This window comes from Crocodylus porosus, unplaced genomic scaffold, assembly GCF_001723895.1.
Source record: "Crocodylus porosus isolate Cpor-Errol unplaced genomic scaffold, CroPor_comp1, whole genome shotgun sequence".
NCBI classification, from domain to species: domain Eukaryota; kingdom Metazoa; phylum Chordata; order Crocodylia; family Crocodylidae; genus Crocodylus; species Crocodylus porosus.
The window spans coordinates 45300013-45317237 of NW_017728909.1; the positions used below are offsets into that span (position 1 = coordinate 45300013).

Consider the following 17225-nt stretch of genomic DNA (forward strand, 5'->3'; position numbering starts at 1 on the left):
TCAGGTCCCTTCCAATGCTAGTAACTATGAAACTATGAACTATGAAACCCTGACCATAGTCCTGCCCGGCCCAAAGCACACTCTGGCTGTGCCAAGCTGCCACCTGACAGTTCCCATGCCCACTGTAGTAAGTATAATGGTGTGAATAAGGAACTGGCTTTTGGGCTGGGGTTAGGGATAGAAGTCCTGTTTGGGCAACCCTACAGCATGCCTCCATGGTGCCGGGGGACTCTCCCAGATGCATCTGACCAGTCTTGCCCTGCCCAGCGTGCAGTTTGTTTGTGCCAGGCTGCTAACTGGCAGCCCCCCATACCTACCATACTAAGTATATAATACTTTGAATAAGGAACTGACTTTTGGGCTGAGATTATGATTGGAAATCTTTTTTGGGTCACCCCACACCATGTCTCTGTACCACCAGGGGACTCACCTGGACACTTCTGGCCAGGGTCTTGCCTGGCCCAAAGCGTAGTTTGGCTGTGCCAGGTTGCCAATTGACAGCACCTCAGTCACTGTGCTAAGTATAATGGCTGGGATTATGTCTGGAAATCCTTTTGGGGCTACCCCATGGCATACCTCTGTGGCACTGGGGGACTCTCCTGGACACCTCTGAGCAGCCTTACCCAGACTAAAGCGTGATTTGTGTGTGCCAGGCTGCCAACTGACAGTCACCCATCTCCCCACCTGCCTGTGCCACTGTACTAAGTACATGGGTGCAAATAAGATGGACGATGATTTAGGCATAGCTGTGCCTATATGTGTTTGGGGTGTTTTTAAGCCTTCTTCAGAGGCATTTGAGTGCTGCTACAACTACAACTGGGGACTTGAACTGGGGTGTGCTGATTCTCCTGCTAGGAGCAAAGCAAGAAAGTCCTGACTAGCAGGTCTTGCCCTTCACTCAGGGTCAGACTGATTGGCATATTTGGGGGTCAGGAAGGACTATTACTCCATGGTCAGTTGGCATACAGACTGGGGGATTTTGCCTTCCTCTGAAGCAGGGACGTGGCCTCTACCCTGGAATCTCTGGAGCATGTATTAATATTTCATAAAAACAGGACAGTGGCTGCCATAGTTCCCCTGCTTTACTTGTGGCAGGTTTGGATGTATAGTTAGATGACAAGGCTTGGATAGGGGTGATCCTGCCTCAGGCAGGGGTTTGGACTAGGTGACCTCTGGGGTTCCCTTCCAGCCCCACTTCTCTATGATTTAATAAGTCTATGAGCCCCTGGCAGTGGGGAGCAACAGAGCCTCTGGGGTGGTCCTCCCTACCCAGAATGTACCACCTGCACCAGTTTAGTAGTAGAGTCCCTGGATGGCAGCCCTGGGTGAGACTTCCTTCCCCAGTGACTGGGCTAGGAGGGAGTTCCCCAGGGTGTTTGCAGCTGACTGCGGTTGTGATCCATTCTAAGCTACAGTTAAAGGTTAATAGTTACTGTTTTGCCTAGGGAATATCATATTCCCCTTTTCTCTTGTAATAAACTTGCTTTAAGTTAACATTTTCCAGTGAGTGACCCAGTTTTAAGTTACTTTACCAAGTTTCTGGGTGGTGGCTGAAGGTAAACATGAAAAGCTGTTGAAAAATCCCTGTACACATGCTCCAGGGTGGAGGGGGTGCTTTAATTAGAACGGCTCTGAGAGCCACTATAATTAAAGTGCCTGCAGTGTTGCATGTATTCAGCATCCCATGCTTCAAAATGGTGGCAGTGGTATTTTAACAAAGCTTTGGTGCTTGGCATGGCCAAAGCACTCTTTGGACCAGGCAAGACCCCTAGTCAGGGGTGTCCAGATGTGTTCCCCAGTGCCATAGAGGCATAGCGTGGGGTGGCCCAAGAAGGATTTCCATCTCTAATCTCAGCCCAGAAGAAATTCCTCATTCGAGCCCATATACTTAGTGCAGCAGGCATGGGGGTCTACCAGTTAGTAGCCTGGCCTGAAGAAACCACACTTTGGGCTGGGCAAGACTCTGGTTTTGGGAGTCTAGGAGAGTCCTCCGGTGCCAGAGACACTGTGTGGGGCAGCCCAGAAAGGATTTCCATCTGTAATCTCAGCCCAAAAGAAATTCAAGCCTGTTTACTTAGTACAGGGTGAGTGGGGGGCTGCCAGTTAGCAGCCTGGCCTGAAGAAACTGCTCTGGGCCAGGCAAGACTCTGGTCACAGGAGTCTGGGAGAGTCCCCTGGTGCTACAGAGGCATGGTGTCAGGTGAGAGAGAGAGGATTTCCATCCATAATGTCAGTTCAAAAGAAATTACACAGGCAGTCCTCAGACTTACAACTCAATTGGTTCCTGAAAACCTTGTTTTAAGTCGAAACGTTGTAACTGGGAACCAATTTTCCCATAAGAAACAATGTTATAAATGGGGGATTGGTTCCTGAACCAAGGCCAGATACCCTGTTTTCACCAAAAATACCGCAGAATGTTATTCTCAATCAATTATGGATGAATAATATAGCTATATGAATGTATTTATACTGCAAAGAGCAATCATATTAATTTGGAAGGACTTCTTTGAGGTGACTTTGCTGGACTTTTTGAAGGGTTCTTGGCTGGAGTCTTCTCGGGAATCCTGGCTGCAGGATTTTCTGGAGTCTTGTCTGCTTTCTTAAAGAAAGTGTCCAAGGGCGTTTGGACAGATGTTCTCCAGGGAGATGAGCAATGTAGTGACCTTGTTTGCTGGCATAGTGTTGAATTGGATCAAGTGTTGTAAAGTTGAAACCGACTTCATAAAGTTGAAACAGGGTGTCAATTTTCAATTGCAATTTTAAGTGCAAAATGAAACACTGTAAGTTTGAGGACTGCCTGTATTCAAGCTGGTATACTTACTGCAGTGGGCAGGGGGAGTCTAGTAGTTGGCAGCCTGGCACACACAAACTGTACTTTGGATTGGGCAAGACCCTGCTCAGAGGTGACCAGGAGAGTCCCCCACTGCCACAGAGGTATGCTGTGGGGTGGCCCAAAAAGGATTTCCAGCCATAATCCCAGCCCAAAACCAGTTCCTTATTTGAGCCATTATACTTAACACAGTGGTTGGGGTGCTGTCATTTGGTACCTTGGCACAGCCAGACTGCACTTTGGGCTGGCCAAGTCCCTGGCCACAGTCCCCTGGTGCCACAGAGACACGGTGCCTGGTGGCCCAAACAGGGCCGCTGGGCGACTGGCACGTGACTGCCGCAGCAAGCGCAGGGGCAGCTCCGCCCCCTGCGTCACTGCGGCCGTGGCCCGGGGGCGGGGCTCGAGGGCCACCGATCTCTCCGCGCGCAGAATCCTGGCCAGTGCGGGGGTTGGCTCTGAGGCTCCCCCTCCCCCTCCCGCTCGGGGCTGAGCGCCGAGTCGCGGATCGGAGCCGCCTGGGCAGAAGCGGGCGCGGGCGGTTTGAAGACGCCGCGATGGCAGCGCCGAGGCGCGCGACCCAGCGGGCGGCCCCCAGCACCGCGCCTGCCGCTGCTGGCCCGGGGGCGGCGAAGGCCTCTGTGGCCGGGGTGGAGGAGAAGCTGGACGTGCTGACGCTGGTCCGGTGAGTGCCCGCGGCGCCCCAGCCCTGCGCGGGCTTCTCGCTCCCGGGTGCTGATGAAGCCCGTGAGCCAGCGCTGCCGGGTCTTAAGTATGCAATTATGGTATTGGAAGCTCAAAAAAGTATCGAATTTGTTGAAAAACGATCGTACACGGAAAATATATGCAAATAAGTCTCCTTTACTTTGCATTGCTCACTGTAGTCACCAGAGAGCAAGTGACAATGGCTCAGCCAAGCTGAAAGGTTTGTTTGAGGCAAGTAGTTATAAGAGTGGACATTTTTATACGTGCTCTTAAGTGCTCAGTACTGCAGCACTTGCAGTTGTATAGGTGTCATCAGTGCTGAGGAAATGGTGGCTGTGCACTGTTGAACTAAAACACATCGAAGGTGCTTTAGTTCAAAGTTGTGCCGTCACTTTCTGTGCGCTGACGCACATTTCACCACTTATACAACCACACACACGTGGTGCAGCACAATTTGCATCAGCTTGTGTGCAGAGCAGACTCAGTAGTCTGCTCTGAAGCGGCGCATCTCTTGTGTGTTGCAGGACAAAAAAAGTATATGTATAGATACACAAAGTGCTGAAGCAAACCCAGAAGTCAAGACTACCCAAGAGTGACTTGAGTTTTGCATATGGTGCATCAATCAGCTGCACCCGTGGGGAGACGCTGCTACAATGCTTAGGAGCTCAGAAGGGCTCATGTTGTTTGTGTCTCTCCTTGCAGGCTGCGGGAGCAGTTAAAGCAGCAGTTCATGGAGTGCAGCACTGTCGTTGACGCAGGTGAGAGTATGGTGGGGGGAGTGTTGTTTTGGGCTCAGCCTCCCCTTGTCACCCCAGCTTACAACCTTAGGGTGCTTCTGGATCCTTTACTGCACCTGGATTTTCAGGTTACAGCTGTGGCTAGGAGTGGGTTGCACCAACCTCATCTGGGGAGAAATTTGCAGCCCTTTGTTTCTGATTCATATCTGGCCACCATAATTGTTCATGTTTTTGTGGGGGGTTTTTGAGGCTAAATTACTGCAATGTAGTCCATATTTGGCTGCTCTTGAAAGCTGGAAGCTGCAGCTGGTGCAGAAAAATACTGCAGCCCCCTTTACTTTGCCTCAGTTGCTAAAATCAGGTGAGAGCAACTTCCTATGAATACCAAATGTGTGTCAAGTTAGCTTGGCAAAAGCACATTAGAAGTCATTCTTGGTAGTTGCTTCCCTGCTTTGGAACTCTCTTTCCCTTGTGGCCCACCAGAGCCTGAGGCTGGACATCTTTCAGAAGCAGTATAAGACCTTATTTGGGGAGGTTTTTAGTAATCTGAGTTAAATTTTGGGGCCTTATCTGGAGAATTAGTTTAATTTATTTTATCTGTTGTTTTGGCTTTTTTTTTTTTTATTGTAAGTCCCTTTTGAGGGAAGGTAGCATAGAAATTAAGTAAATTTCACTTGTTCTGTATAAATAGGTTGATGGGGTTTATTTGTTTGTTTGATCTGCCACTTTAACACTGAATTCTTCCTTTGCAGGTGAGGAAAGCATTCCTGACCAAGTCATGGAAGAAGGATTAATTGAAGCGTATGTCTTCTGATACCTTTAAGTTTCTAAAACTTGTTAAATAGAGTGAGGAAAGGGGTGAAAACTCATGGGTTCTGTTCCTTTTCCTGTGCTCTTTAATGCAATCTGTAGACTGATGTTAGAGCTTTAATTTCACTGGACTCTCATGGAGAAAGCATTGAGAAAAGGTAGAAACTTTGTTCCATGCCACAAATAGTTTTATCCAATGTTGCTTCTATTCCTTAAATCTTTACGATGTGTCTTGGAATTTAGCCATATGACTTAAAGTACTAAACTGTTATTTGCAAACTATGACATTGTTTTGTCATTTGATAGGTAGCTTGATCCAAACAAAACTGCATTTGGTTTCCAAGGCTGCATCCAGCCAAGCACAAATGTTTGGTTCCCCAGGGACAACTAGCAGTGGAATACCTTGTGCCACTTTTAGCTGTCCCTGGGAAATGCCATGCCACACCCCCTCTAGAGCATGCCATGTTACCTCAGATGGGGTAGAGGAGGCTGGGGCCAGCACAGTTGCTGGCTCCAGCAGCCTGTCCTGGGGGGCCGGGGAAGCTGCAGCTGCATTACACCAGCAGCTCAGAGCCTGGCTGGCAGGTGGAGGGTGGCTCCAGCTGGCCACATTCCAGTTTGGGGCAGTGTGTGCTGTCCACATGCTCTGCCCTGTTTCTTCTGTGCAAGTTTTTTTGATCTCTAGGTGTTTAAAAAAACAAAAACAAAAAAAAACCTGGATCTCTAGAGGTCAAAAATCCCCAGGCTGCAAAGTAGTAGTGCAGGAAATGCCTGTGTGTAGTGTGTGGCATTGTAGATGAGCGTGTCCATGTGGTATGGCATTGCAAACTCATCTGGATGCAGCCCAAATGCACATTGTAATTTCAAGTTGCTCATTCCTTTTTTATTAATGTTTTTAAAAAGGAATGCACTCTTGCAATTTGATGCAATGATCAGAACTTCTTTTAATATCACATTTCTCTTTACAAATTCAGATCAATAAATATCAGGAACAGAAATTCAAATATAGATTAAGTTTCAAGCAAAGCATTGGCAACAGTAAATATACCCCTTTCTAACTGAGTGTTGGGATTTTTTTCATGCAGGTAATAAATAATGTAGCAGAGCTTGAGTATTTTTGTTTTAACAGCTTTAATATGCAACTTCTTATGTCCTAGTTTTAACCTTTGCTATTTAAAAAGCATTAGATATACCTGTACCAGACCTGCTCATCATCATTGGAAGGTTTCAGCCTTGCCTTCAGCACTACAGGGCACCTTTTGAGCTAGAGGGCTAAGAAAACTGACAGCAGGAGAAAGTTGTTATATAAGAAGATTGGGGTCATGGGCTGTTTGCACCATGTTATACATTCAGAGGGTGGCTGAAGAAAGTGACCTGGCTTGCATTTTTTATAACCCTAGAGGTTGAGGGTTGTTTCTTACTGGCATGGTATACCCACAGCAGGCCAGAAGAGTTGTAGGGAGAGGGATGGTTGAGCATTCTGAATCTTCCCTGTTCTTGCTAAGCTCCTTGAAGCTGCTTAAGAGGACTGTGGCTGTTGTTGCTTCTTTGGTAGCAACAGGATTGGAATCTTGAGGATACTGAGTTTGGTAGGTAATTTTAACAACATAACTTTCTAGGGGAGCAGGGAGAGGGGGTTATAGTGGAGTTTTTGTTGGATTATGAGACTCTTATTTATCATGCTGCTGCTTTTGTTTTAGTACTGTGGAAGAACTGGAAAGAGAAATAGAACAAGCAAAGATTTCTTTCCAAAACAAGACATTGGCATTGCATAGGTAAAATGCTCTTAAATTGTATTTTGAAGTTCTGTTTAAATAAGAACAAACCTACATAAAATGTAAACTACCTAGTTTAATGACTAGCTGTTCCAAGCTTGTAGTTCTTCTGCATTGTTTGACCGGCTATTCGGATAACCCACCTTCAAGCTGTGGAGTAAGGATTCAGTGGTTGAAAGAGCTTGGGACTGTTGGGGCCAGTGTTTATCCTGATACTCCCAGAGAAATGCATTGTTTATCATTAAACTCATAATATGTTCTGGGTCTCTGATATCCTACATATGTACCAAGTATCAGGAGAAAAAGGTGACCAGAACTTGGTTTTTCTTTCAGATTGTTTTCAAGGTTTGGGGGTGGCATTGCTTTGTATTAGTTTTCTCACTAATGAGGTGGGTTCTTTTTTTTTCTTTTTCCTTATTTGATATAGGGTCCAGATTATGGATGCCCTCCGAACCAAACTGAGACAAAATGATGATGAGTCAAAGTAAGACGTTTTTAAACAGAGAATGTGTGGTAAGGGAGAGGGGTAAGACTCAAAGATCCAGAATAGAGTATTACAAAAAACCTAACATGGTCATTTTATTTAATTAAACTCTGCTATCCTGTTATAGCTGTATGATTTCCAGCTAGAAAAGAGTAAGGGCACAGTGAATGGTAGGTGTGGGCTTCCATTCTTCCTGCTTTGGAAATAAAAGCACACCACAATGCTATCATCACTAGGCAAAGGGCAAGAATCCTAGGTAACTTCTTAACCTAGACTTTTTTTTTCCATAGCATTGCAACCTCATGGCGTGCCAAGTTCTGCACATTCTTTGCTCAATAACGCATTGTTGAGCATAAGTAAATGATTTGAAGTAAGGCATAAAGAGAATATTGACTTCTAAAACTTTTATTCAGCATAATAAACCCTAGAAATATGTGTTTAGTTTTCCAAATGTTAAGGTAAAGCATGGTGTGGTTTTATTGGTTTTTTTGGTTTGTTTTTTTGGGGTTTTTTTTTTAAGTTGAATGGTCTTTGCAGAAACCAAATCATTATGTTAAAATAAATACTATATTGATTGAAAGTGAATCATTGAAGGCCTGGGAATTAATTTGTTTATTCCCTCATTAGGTTAATCTTGGAGACTATAAAACGCATACTAATGCTTAGTACTGCAGCAATGGAATCTCAAAAGGCAAGTATTTTTGGTGTTACTAAATTTTTTAAGTAGTATTAAGAGTGGTGTTGTAGCAATGATGGTCCAGAAATTATGAGAGATGCAAGAAAGAATGTCTTGCATTTGAAAGCTTATTAACTTTATTCCAACTACATAGTTCTAATAAAAGATATCAGTCTAAGAAATGCTTGCCTCTTGGATAATTATTTAAATAATGTTAAGATTTCAATGGGTTGGCAAAATGATAATTTTTTTTTGAACATGGTTATACAAGACAATCTAGGCTTGTCTACATGAGATTTAATGCCCATTGGACTAATTCTATTGCACAGTAGTGTGGCTGGAAAAAATTGTGCCAATGTGCAGTAGGTTAGTCCAGTGGGCATTAAGCATCATGCAGTGTTCATTTGCGCTAATGCTCAGTAGCACCAGTTATGGCACATCAAGTTACTACCTATTACAGGTATTAAACTTAATTACAGCGCATTTAATGAATGTGTAGACGCACCCTCTGATTCTTCTAGGGAAGGAAAACCCTGATCACTTGAGAGAGCTGAGACCTGCTCAGACTTTCAGTTTGAGATCAAAGCTGTTATAATGGAGATAACTGTTGTATGTTTGTGGTTGGGAATTATTGCCTGGGGGTATCTATTCTCTCTGGACATGCCACATATTGATTTGAGTTATAGTCCTTCCACCTTAAAGAAGATATAGAAGAACCAGAAAAAGTATACAGAAAGGCACCAAGGATGATCAGGGAAATGGAGGCTATGTGAGGAGAGACTAAATAGGCTAGGCTAATAAATGATGTAAAGAAAGTTAAATAGGGATTTATTATTTATCTTCTCCCATAATATCAGAAATAGAGGACATAAAATGAAATTAGAGGTGCACTGATGTATTGGTGCCAATATGATATGGACTGATGTAAGAAAATTTGACATCATCAGACAATAAAAGCCTATTGCCGATATAACCAATAATGTTGCATGCAAGCGCACAGCCGCAGCATGTATGTGCCCAAGAGTGCAGCCTAGCATCTTGGAGAGCAGCATCAGGCTGGCCAGTCTGTGTGGCGGAAGGAGCATAGGGGAGGGGCAGATCGAGGCCCTGTGGTGAGGGAGGGAATGGGGCAGGGTGGGTCGCAAGACAAAGTCTGTGGCTTATCCAGAGAGGGTGCAGGCAGTGTGGCTTCCACCACTGTGTGAACCCTAGAGGAGGCATGGGGGGGCATGTGCCCCACACTCTAATCTGTGTGTGGAGCGAGGGCAGGCTGCCACTGCATGCTTGGGGCTGGAGGCTGTGGTGGGCTGTTTCTGGCAGTTGCACTCAGGAGGGGTGGGTGGTGACACGCTGTGGGGGGGTGGGGTTCAGTGAAATTTGGGATGGCTCTAGTCCTCCCTTCCAGCACCACCGCCACCCTCCCTGTCCCACCCAACCTGAGCTCAGCTGCCAGGAAGAGCGCAGTGCAGCCTTCAGCCCCAAGCGAGTAGATCTGGGAGGCATGTTTCGCACAGCGGCAGAAGCCACACTGCCACCCACACCCTCCAGGCAAGCCGCTGACTCTGTCCTGCACCCTGTCCTGCCCTGTCCCAGCTGTGCAGCTCCTGCCTCTGCCCCAGCCCCACTCCTCCAGGGTACACGCAGGCGTGGGAGCTGCCGCCTCACCCCCAGCACTGCCCAGACGAGCCACCAGCTCCATTCTGTGCCCCAGCCCCACTCTCTCCCTCACTGTGGGAGCCTCAGTCTCCACCCCTCTCCTTTCCTCCAACAGGCCTACCAGCCAGATGCTGGTCTCTAAGTTGCTGGGCTGCATATCAGCAATCAGATCGGTATTGGCCAATATGTCTGGTCAGTAATCGGCAGTTGTGTTGGCCCAAAAAATCTTTATCAATGTACCCCTAAATGAAATTGTTAGGTAGCAGATCTAAAACTAAAAAAGAGAGTTCTTTTACACAGTGTATAATTAACTTGTCGAACTCATTGCTAGAAGGTGTTGTGGAGACTGATAGTTTTAACTTGGTTCAAAATGAGGATTGGACAGATTCATGAAGAAAAGCTTTGTTTTTAAAGGACTGGTGTAGTCTGTATAAAATTACAATCAATTTCCTTTGCTCTCCCCTTTCTTCTTCCCTCTCACTTGAAAAATGCTATAAAACCATAGTTTGCTTCTTTTTTTTTTTTAATTTTGTTTTATTTTATTTATTGGATGTATGCTGCCCTTCCCAAAAAAGGCTCAGTGCAGCATACAATAAAAAATAAATTAACTTATAAAAACAGAATAAAATATTAAAATAAGATGGTATACTAAGACTCTCCTCTCACCAAAATTATAGAGGAAACCCACCTCGCCTACTGCTGCCTTTTGATTTTTCAGGAAAAGGTGGTCATGTCCCTTTCTCCTTCCCATCGCCTCTCTTCTTCCCACCCCTCTCAGCCACCTCTTCTCCAACCTACCTTCACTACCTCTGCAAAAGGAAAATAAATCTCTTTCCATATTCCCTCCCATCCCTACCCACTACCACTTTGTTGCCTCACACCCCAGAACCCTACACTCCATATAGTCTAAACCATATAACAAACACCATAAAATCTTACCTAGTACATTCTGCATCAATCTCAGTAACTTGTGGCTGAAATAAAGCCTATTCTTCTGTTAAGACATTTGGTTGTGATTTTAAGACTTCAAATGTTAGATTCCTCATCACATCTTGCAAGAGATGTTAATGGCTAATTATCTTTTTCTAGTTAAAGAGAAAAAAGAAACTAATTTTTAGTTTGAAATTGTTAGCTCCATTTTAGCCAGAGGATGTTAGAATAATGTTGTCTAATAGATGAGAGAGAGGCTTTCTCTGTGCAAGAATAAAGATTGTGAACCAGTTGCTGCTCAGCTTTTCCTGAATAAAGTCCTTTGTTCTGCTAAAAACATTAACATTTTTGTTCCTAAATATGTAACTTTGAATTTTGGTGCGTTTAAAATACGTATTTGACTGTTCCCAAATACCAAAATGAGCCAGATTGGTGGAATACTAAACAATAAAAAGGACATATAAATTATACAGAGTAATCTGTCACTTGCAAATTGCATTAGAAGTGGTCTTATTTTCTTTCAGGTAGTAAAATATTGACTGGCATTGGACCAAGAATCTTGCAGTTTCACTAAAAAACCACTCAGTGGAGAATCATCAATAATTACATTCCAAAATCTGTCAGCTTGTCTTCACATAATCTAATATGTGCTTTACTGACTTTATTTTTCGTTTATAGTTAGACTTTAAAATTAAGAGATGATGCAGTAGAAACTTGTAAAGAATTTAAAAACTCAGTTGACTTTTTAGAATAGTTATAATTGCCATAAAGGAGCTTCTGCAAATCATGTTATACCCTTGGTTACAGCTATACAGTTTGGCCCTCAAATCAGGTGTACAGGTATACCTAATAGTAGAAATAGCAAGACTACAAGTGATGTGCTGCACTTGGAACTCATGCAAAGTATTGTCTGTCTTGGCTTTTAACAGTAGTAAAAAATAAAATAGGTATATAGGTAAAATGGAGTAGACAGGAAGATCCCTTTTTCTAATATTAATTGTAAGTTTTGAGAAGTAGTTAGCCATGCCGAGTCTGAGGTCAGGCAGAAAGCACAGCATCTGAGAGAATAGACTGTAGCCTATGAAAGCTTGTGCTTCTATGAACAAGCTTGTCTGAGATGCCATCCTACCCTGCCTCCTTCGTGTTTTTTAATTCATTTTGTGTATTGGATTAGTGTCCGTCAGTGCTCTGAACTTCATATGATTGTCAATGTTAACATTATAAAATACTTTTCTTTCTCATAGCAAGCACGTGAAATGGAAGAAAAGCTGAATGATATTAAAAGGAAACGACTCTGTAAGTGTGTATCTGCTATTCATTATCTTCCAGGTATACAGTTTTGAGTTTTAAAGGGCCTATCCAGAATTTACTACTTCAAAGCCTTGCATAACTATCAACCTCTGGATCTATTTGTTAAATGTCTAAAAGCAGAGTAATACACTGTAAAAGTGAGCGTTATGCTGAGTACCTGCATGAAGTAAGATAACTGTTGGAATTTGACCTTGTTGGTAATTTTTGTTGTTTTTGGGTTGTTTTTTTTAATTAAATCCAAAAACTGTTAGGCATTTGCAGAAAAGTTAGTTACTTTAAAGGAATGCTCTAAAATAGTATAACAAAGTACTAACTATATATCATATAGTGTTACAATAATTTTTAATGACCACACCCACACAATTACAGTTGCATGCATTTGATCAGAATACTTAGAGCTGGGTTAGTGAAGCTGATTTTAGCTGCCCCATGCTGGCTGTCTCCAGCAGATAAGTGCAGATGACAAGAATGGGATTTTTTGCTCTGTTTTATCCCTCAAGATTTCTTATTATATCAGATCTAGAAGGGAATTTCCATACGTTCTTATCTTTTATTTCCAGTATGCAACACCTTCTACACAATCTGTTTGTTCTTTGTGGGTTTCCTCGTAGTCTGTCTAGGGTCAACATCTGGCATGCTGTCTCTTTGCTATTGTTTACATGCCTTTTCTTTTATATTAGCATATATAAGGTTACTTTTGTTATGGTCTATATATTAGTTTCCTGCAGCAAGCTATAACTGGCAAGATATTAAAGCAGTTTGTTGTAGGATAAAAATGGCAGATGCACTGCAAAACTGTCATCCATTCTTCTTTGCAGTTCCATGACATTTTTAATACTTGGCCAGCTATCTACAGTATCCCACAGTCCCCTGCTCTACCTTCCCACTCCAAGAGGAAGGGAGGGAGAGTGACTGGCTCTCTGATGGTTCGCTGCTGTCAGGATGCCCAGCATGCTGCCCCCAATCCAATCCTGTCTATTCATGGGACCATTAAGAATGGCTGTGTCCCAGACCCCAGGGGCAGCCCCCTGTCCAGTCCCACCAGTCTAGTCTTGATTCCATTAGAAGTAGATTTGCTGAGATTTGTGCAAAAGTCTATATACCAGGCTGGCATTATTTGTTTTGCCTGTAATCTTAATGGGCAATTAATTTCATTCTCAGTAAAAGTGTATGCATGTGTGTAAGTGAAAACCAAGTGCTCTCAGGCTTTCTTCAAACAAATGCAAACTGTAATTTATTCAGAGTAGGACTGAAATGTATGACAAAAGGATTTGTTTTTGGTACTCTCTCTTTATTGGACCAACAGTATAATTGGGAGAGCGGTTTTCCAGCATCAAGTGCCATTTCTTGATGATGCGACAAAATAATCCTTGACTCTTTCATAAAACAGTGAAAAAATATTGAGTATAATGTGTCATTTAAGTTTGTTGGGTTTTTTTTCACCCTTTGAATCAAACAGCATTAAAACAAGCTGGAGAAAAAAAACTATTACAGATTCGCACCATGAAGAAAAAACAAAAAGAGGAACTAGAGGGTATTGAAGTGGGAGAAATGCTAAAGAGGATACGCAGAAACTTGCAAAAAGAAACAGAAATGACTACATTAATTCAAAATATATTTCAGGTAACCCATAACTTTGAAACAACATACATTTCTGTAGTTTGAGCTATTCAGATTTGGTATTTTCTGTCAGCTAGGCCTTTTTAAATGCTCTGAACTTAAAATTAACCAAAACAAACAAAAAAAACTTATTAAGAAGATGCTAAGTTGCTAAGTTAGAACTAAACTAGCATTTTAATATTCTAGATACCTTTTAAACTAAATTTAATCAGAAAACTAACTAATTATCTATCTTATTGCAGAGTATCATTATTGGAAGCAGAGTTAACTGGGCAGAAGATCCAGCTTTAAAGGCAATTGTTCTACAACTTGAGAAAAATGTGGCTCTTATCTGAAATTTTAAACAATAAACTTTCAGAAATGTTTAGCTTTTATAAATAAACAATTAAGTATAAGCCAAATGGACTAATAGAAATGCAATCTAAGTGTTGCTTCTCCAACCTAATGATTCAGGCATTATTATGGAGCTCATCAAAGCGGAATTTAAATCCTTGGTATAAAACAAAATTGCTTAATGGACTAACCAAGGGTAGCAAACATTTGGTCCCCTCAGGCTGGAGCTTGCCACCTGGTTCCCTACTGTGGCTGTAAATATTCCCATCCCTCTCCCCAACCCCTCTTAAGTCAACCTGCCTGCACTTACCCTAGCTTCAGATACCTTCATTGCAGTGGGGCCAGGTAAGCACAGACATGAGAAAACAGCAAGAAGGGTTGTACAGAGGTGCTATAGAGAACAACAGCATGTTGCCCTGGGCTGGGTCAGACCTCCTCATGGGCTGGATTCACCCATGGGCTGGAGCAGGAGTACTTAACTTCCAGCCAGTAAGCCAAATGCAGCCCATCCAGCCTGCCTGGGAAGAAGGTTAGGTACCACTGGGCTAGGGGATGCTGACATCTGGACTAAACTATTACATTAGTTTGACCCGAGTAAAGTGCGGTTCATAGCTGTTTGACCATGTTTGAGCAGGAAGGAAACTTGCAATTTCCTCTGTTACCCCTTTGTTCCAGGATGGAAAATAATCTTCTAGCTGTTGTGCTGAGGGTGGTAAAGCAGCATCTTGCTTCCACTACTCCTGATGCAGGCATTTCTTAGAGGACCTCCTAAATCTGTCAATCTGTAAAATACTAACTGTAGAAAGCTTTTATGTGGCCAGTGTTTTTCATAGGCTATGACATTACAGTGTAGTCCTGGTTTTTTTTGGTTTTTGCCAAAAATTTTAAACTAATTTTAAAAGTTGTACTAATTTTTATCTTCTAAATGATGATCAACCTATTTATATTCTCTATGCCAAAATATAGCCAACCTTGAAGAAAAAGCAGGTAGTATAGAAAATTAAGTGAAACTTCTGTAATGGGGATGTTAGACTCTCTTGGTCCCTTGGGCTGGATCTGGACTGCAGGGAGCTTTGTGGGCTGAATCCAAACCAACCTTGAATTGGTGGTGGCTTGAGCAGTGTCAGGGAGTGTCACAGAGCACTTGGGTGCCCTGCGCCTAAAAGCAGAAATGGCTCAGGAGAGACCCGTAGTGGTGAGAAGGGGACTGGCTCAACTGCCAGTCACCAGGGCAGCACAGGTGCTGGTTGCTAGGGGAACCAAGGGAATCAGCTGACAGGAAAGGGCAGGGCTTGGCCCCTTCTTAAGCCCAAGCATGAGGTCAGGAGAGCAGTTCCCCTCTGGTGGCCAAGGAGGGGGGAGCTCAGCCAGTGCAGAGAGAAAGGAGAAGATAGACTGTGTGAGCATCCCCAGCTTGCAGCTATGAGCTGGAGTATTTTCCTGGTAGGGATAGAACATTGTTTTGACTGGACTGTGTAGTTTTATGTTACAGCCTAGGGGCTTTATGTTTTGTGCTTTACTGTTTTAAACTGGAGGACTGGGTAAGGCTATTCGGGGTTGGAGGAGGCCTCATAGGAGCTCCACGGTAGCATGGGGACCCTGGTGCCATAGAAGGTGCAGCGTTTGGGGGTGCATTGACCCCAGCCCCAGAGCGAGGGGGGGCAGTAGGGAGCCCTGGAAGCAAAAGAGAGGGCCAAGGCATAGGGCAAACCATGTCAAGTACCATCTGCGAGGCTTGGGTTGCGGTGTAGGGGAGGAAAAGGAGCTACAGATTGCGCCCCTGGCACCGGGCATATAAAGTGGGTAGCCTCAATCATTTAAGATCAAGGCATGGCAGACAAGTAAGCAGGCGGTTAGGCCAAAACAGGAAGGCGGAGCCACCAACAGAGGGGCTCCAGCGGAGATGTTCCTGTCACAGGAAGCCATGGGGTTAATACAACCACCAACTGCCCCTGTGCTGCTGAGATGCATCCCTAATGGGGTTCTATACATCAGAATTCAGGGACAGGGCCTGCAGCTGGAATGCTTGGTCCTTCCAGGAGCCCTGTGGGCCAGAGCTTATGACACCATTGTACTATCAAATCTGGCTCTAAATTAGCTATACCAGGGATGTCCAGCCTTTTTGATTGGGGCCAGATCATGAACTTTTTATTGCCCAGTGGGCTGGCGAGCCAAATTCAAACACCCTCTGTCCTGGGCTAGAGACCCTGCTTGTGTAGCCCTACTGCACCTGTGTGTTACTGCTGGTGGGCAGAGGCAAGAGGGACCTATTCTGCATCTAGTCAGCTACTGCCTCAGAGACTGAAGAGGAGAAATAAATAGCTCCACATCTCCATCTCCCAAGCGGTGCAGCCCCATGAGCTGACACAGCCTGAGGGGGGGCTGGAGCAAGACAGCCACTGTACTGTAGCCCCTCACCTGCCTGCCCACATGGTCCCGGTCACGGTGGTGCCTGGCCGTCCATGCACACAGCCCCGGTGGCCTCAGTGCTGTGAGCCCAGAGCGTGAGGTCTGGCAGATACTGGCTCCTGCCGCCTTGCCCTGCAAAGGTCATACCAGGACCCCACCTGACAAGGCCACTCCACCCACCCACCCCCGTGCTGGCTTCCCACATGCTGCTGGGGACGGAAGGTGGCTGGCCAGGTTGGCACCAGCCAGCAAAAGCAGCAGCAGAGCCATGTGCCACTCAGGACTGACTGGTGCAGGCAGGGGGAAAATGCTTTTCCCCAGGGCATCATGCCTCCATGTTTCACTGCCCTCCTCCCCCCGCTTCCCCAGTTCCCCCTGCCCAACATTGGCTCCAGGTCCTAGCCTGCTGCCCCCCTACCTCCCCATGCCCATCCTGGTACCCAGAGGGCCCTGCTCCCATGGGAAGTGCCGGCGGACCTGAGCCTAGCTGCAGGAGAGGCTCCATGCATCAGGCTTCTCGGGCACCCAAGGCCATGCGCCTGCTGGGCCGTGCTGCCCCCAGGTGCCTCGGGCAGGCCCCCAGGGCCAGGCAGACCCTCCTTGGAGGCCTGCTGCAGGCTCCAGGGGGGAGCAGCAGGCTGGAGGCTTGCAGCTAGACTCGGAGGCAGCTCCATCCACTGCACTCAAAGTTATCTTTTGGAGCCCAGGGACAGGTGCCTGCCGGGCCCTGCTGCCCCCAGGCGCCTTGGGCAGTCCCGCCGGGCCAGACGGACCCCACCCGGAGGCTCTGGGGGAGAGCAGAGGCCGGAGGTTTGCCTGGTGGACTTGGAGCTGGCTCCTTTGACTGACTGGTGCAGGCAGGGGGCTGTTTTTCCTGGCCGGTGCTGACCCGGTTGGGTCCGTCCTGTCCAGAGCAGCATGTGGCTGAAGTCTTTTTTTTTTTTTTTTTTTT

The 17225-nt window shown here is 45.1% G+C and overlaps 1 protein-coding gene and 2 long non-coding RNA genes across 3 annotated transcripts in view; 1 reads left to right on the top strand and 2 right to left on the bottom strand.

Annotated features, from left to right (window-relative positions):
• Window positions 1-2: 2 nt before the first annotated feature.
• LOC109307987 lies at window positions 3-9462 on the bottom strand. Its single transcript, XR_002100428.1, has 3 exons — window positions 9426-9462; window positions 5991-6622; window positions 3-39 (listed from the first exon to the last, which is right to left on the bottom strand). It is a non-coding gene; the product is annotated as an uncharacterized LOC109307987 (long non-coding RNA).
• Window positions 3370-13934, top strand: CENPH (centromere protein H). The gene is made up of 9 exons (XM_019532182.1): window positions 3370-3512; window positions 4235-4290; window positions 5022-5070; window positions 6780-6854; window positions 7282-7338; window positions 7966-8029; window positions 11845-11896; window positions 13371-13534; window positions 13774-13934. The coding sequence occupies exons 1-9, from the start codon at window positions 3385-3387 to the stop codon at window positions 13864-13866; spliced, it is 738 nt and encodes a 245-aa protein (XP_019387727.1). The 5' UTR covers window positions 3370-3384; the 3' UTR covers window positions 13867-13934.
• LOC109307986 overlaps window positions 11245-17225 on the bottom strand; it is a 15283-nt gene continuing 9302 nt past the window's right edge. The window contains exon 3 of the long non-coding RNA XR_002100427.1: window positions 11245-11255. This is a non-coding gene — a long non-coding RNA (uncharacterized LOC109307986). The remainder of the gene's footprint in view (window positions 11256-17225) is intronic.

What these genes read in the sequence shown, in the direction of transcription:
- CENPH (XM_019532182.1), top strand. Translation starts at nt 3,385, where the DNA reads ATGGCAGCGCCGAGGCGCGCGACCCAGCGGGCGGCCCCCAGCACCGCG. An exon ending in GACGTGCTGACGCTGGTCCG is followed by an intron (nt 3,513 to 4,234) that starts GTGAGTGCCCGC and finishes CTCTCCTTGCAG; the next exon opens with GCTGCGGGAGCAGTTAAAGC. An exon ending in TAATTCAAAATATATTTCAG is followed by an intron (nt 13,535 to 13,773) that starts GTAACCCATAAC and finishes ATCTTATTGCAG; the next exon opens with AGTATCATTATTGGAAGCAG.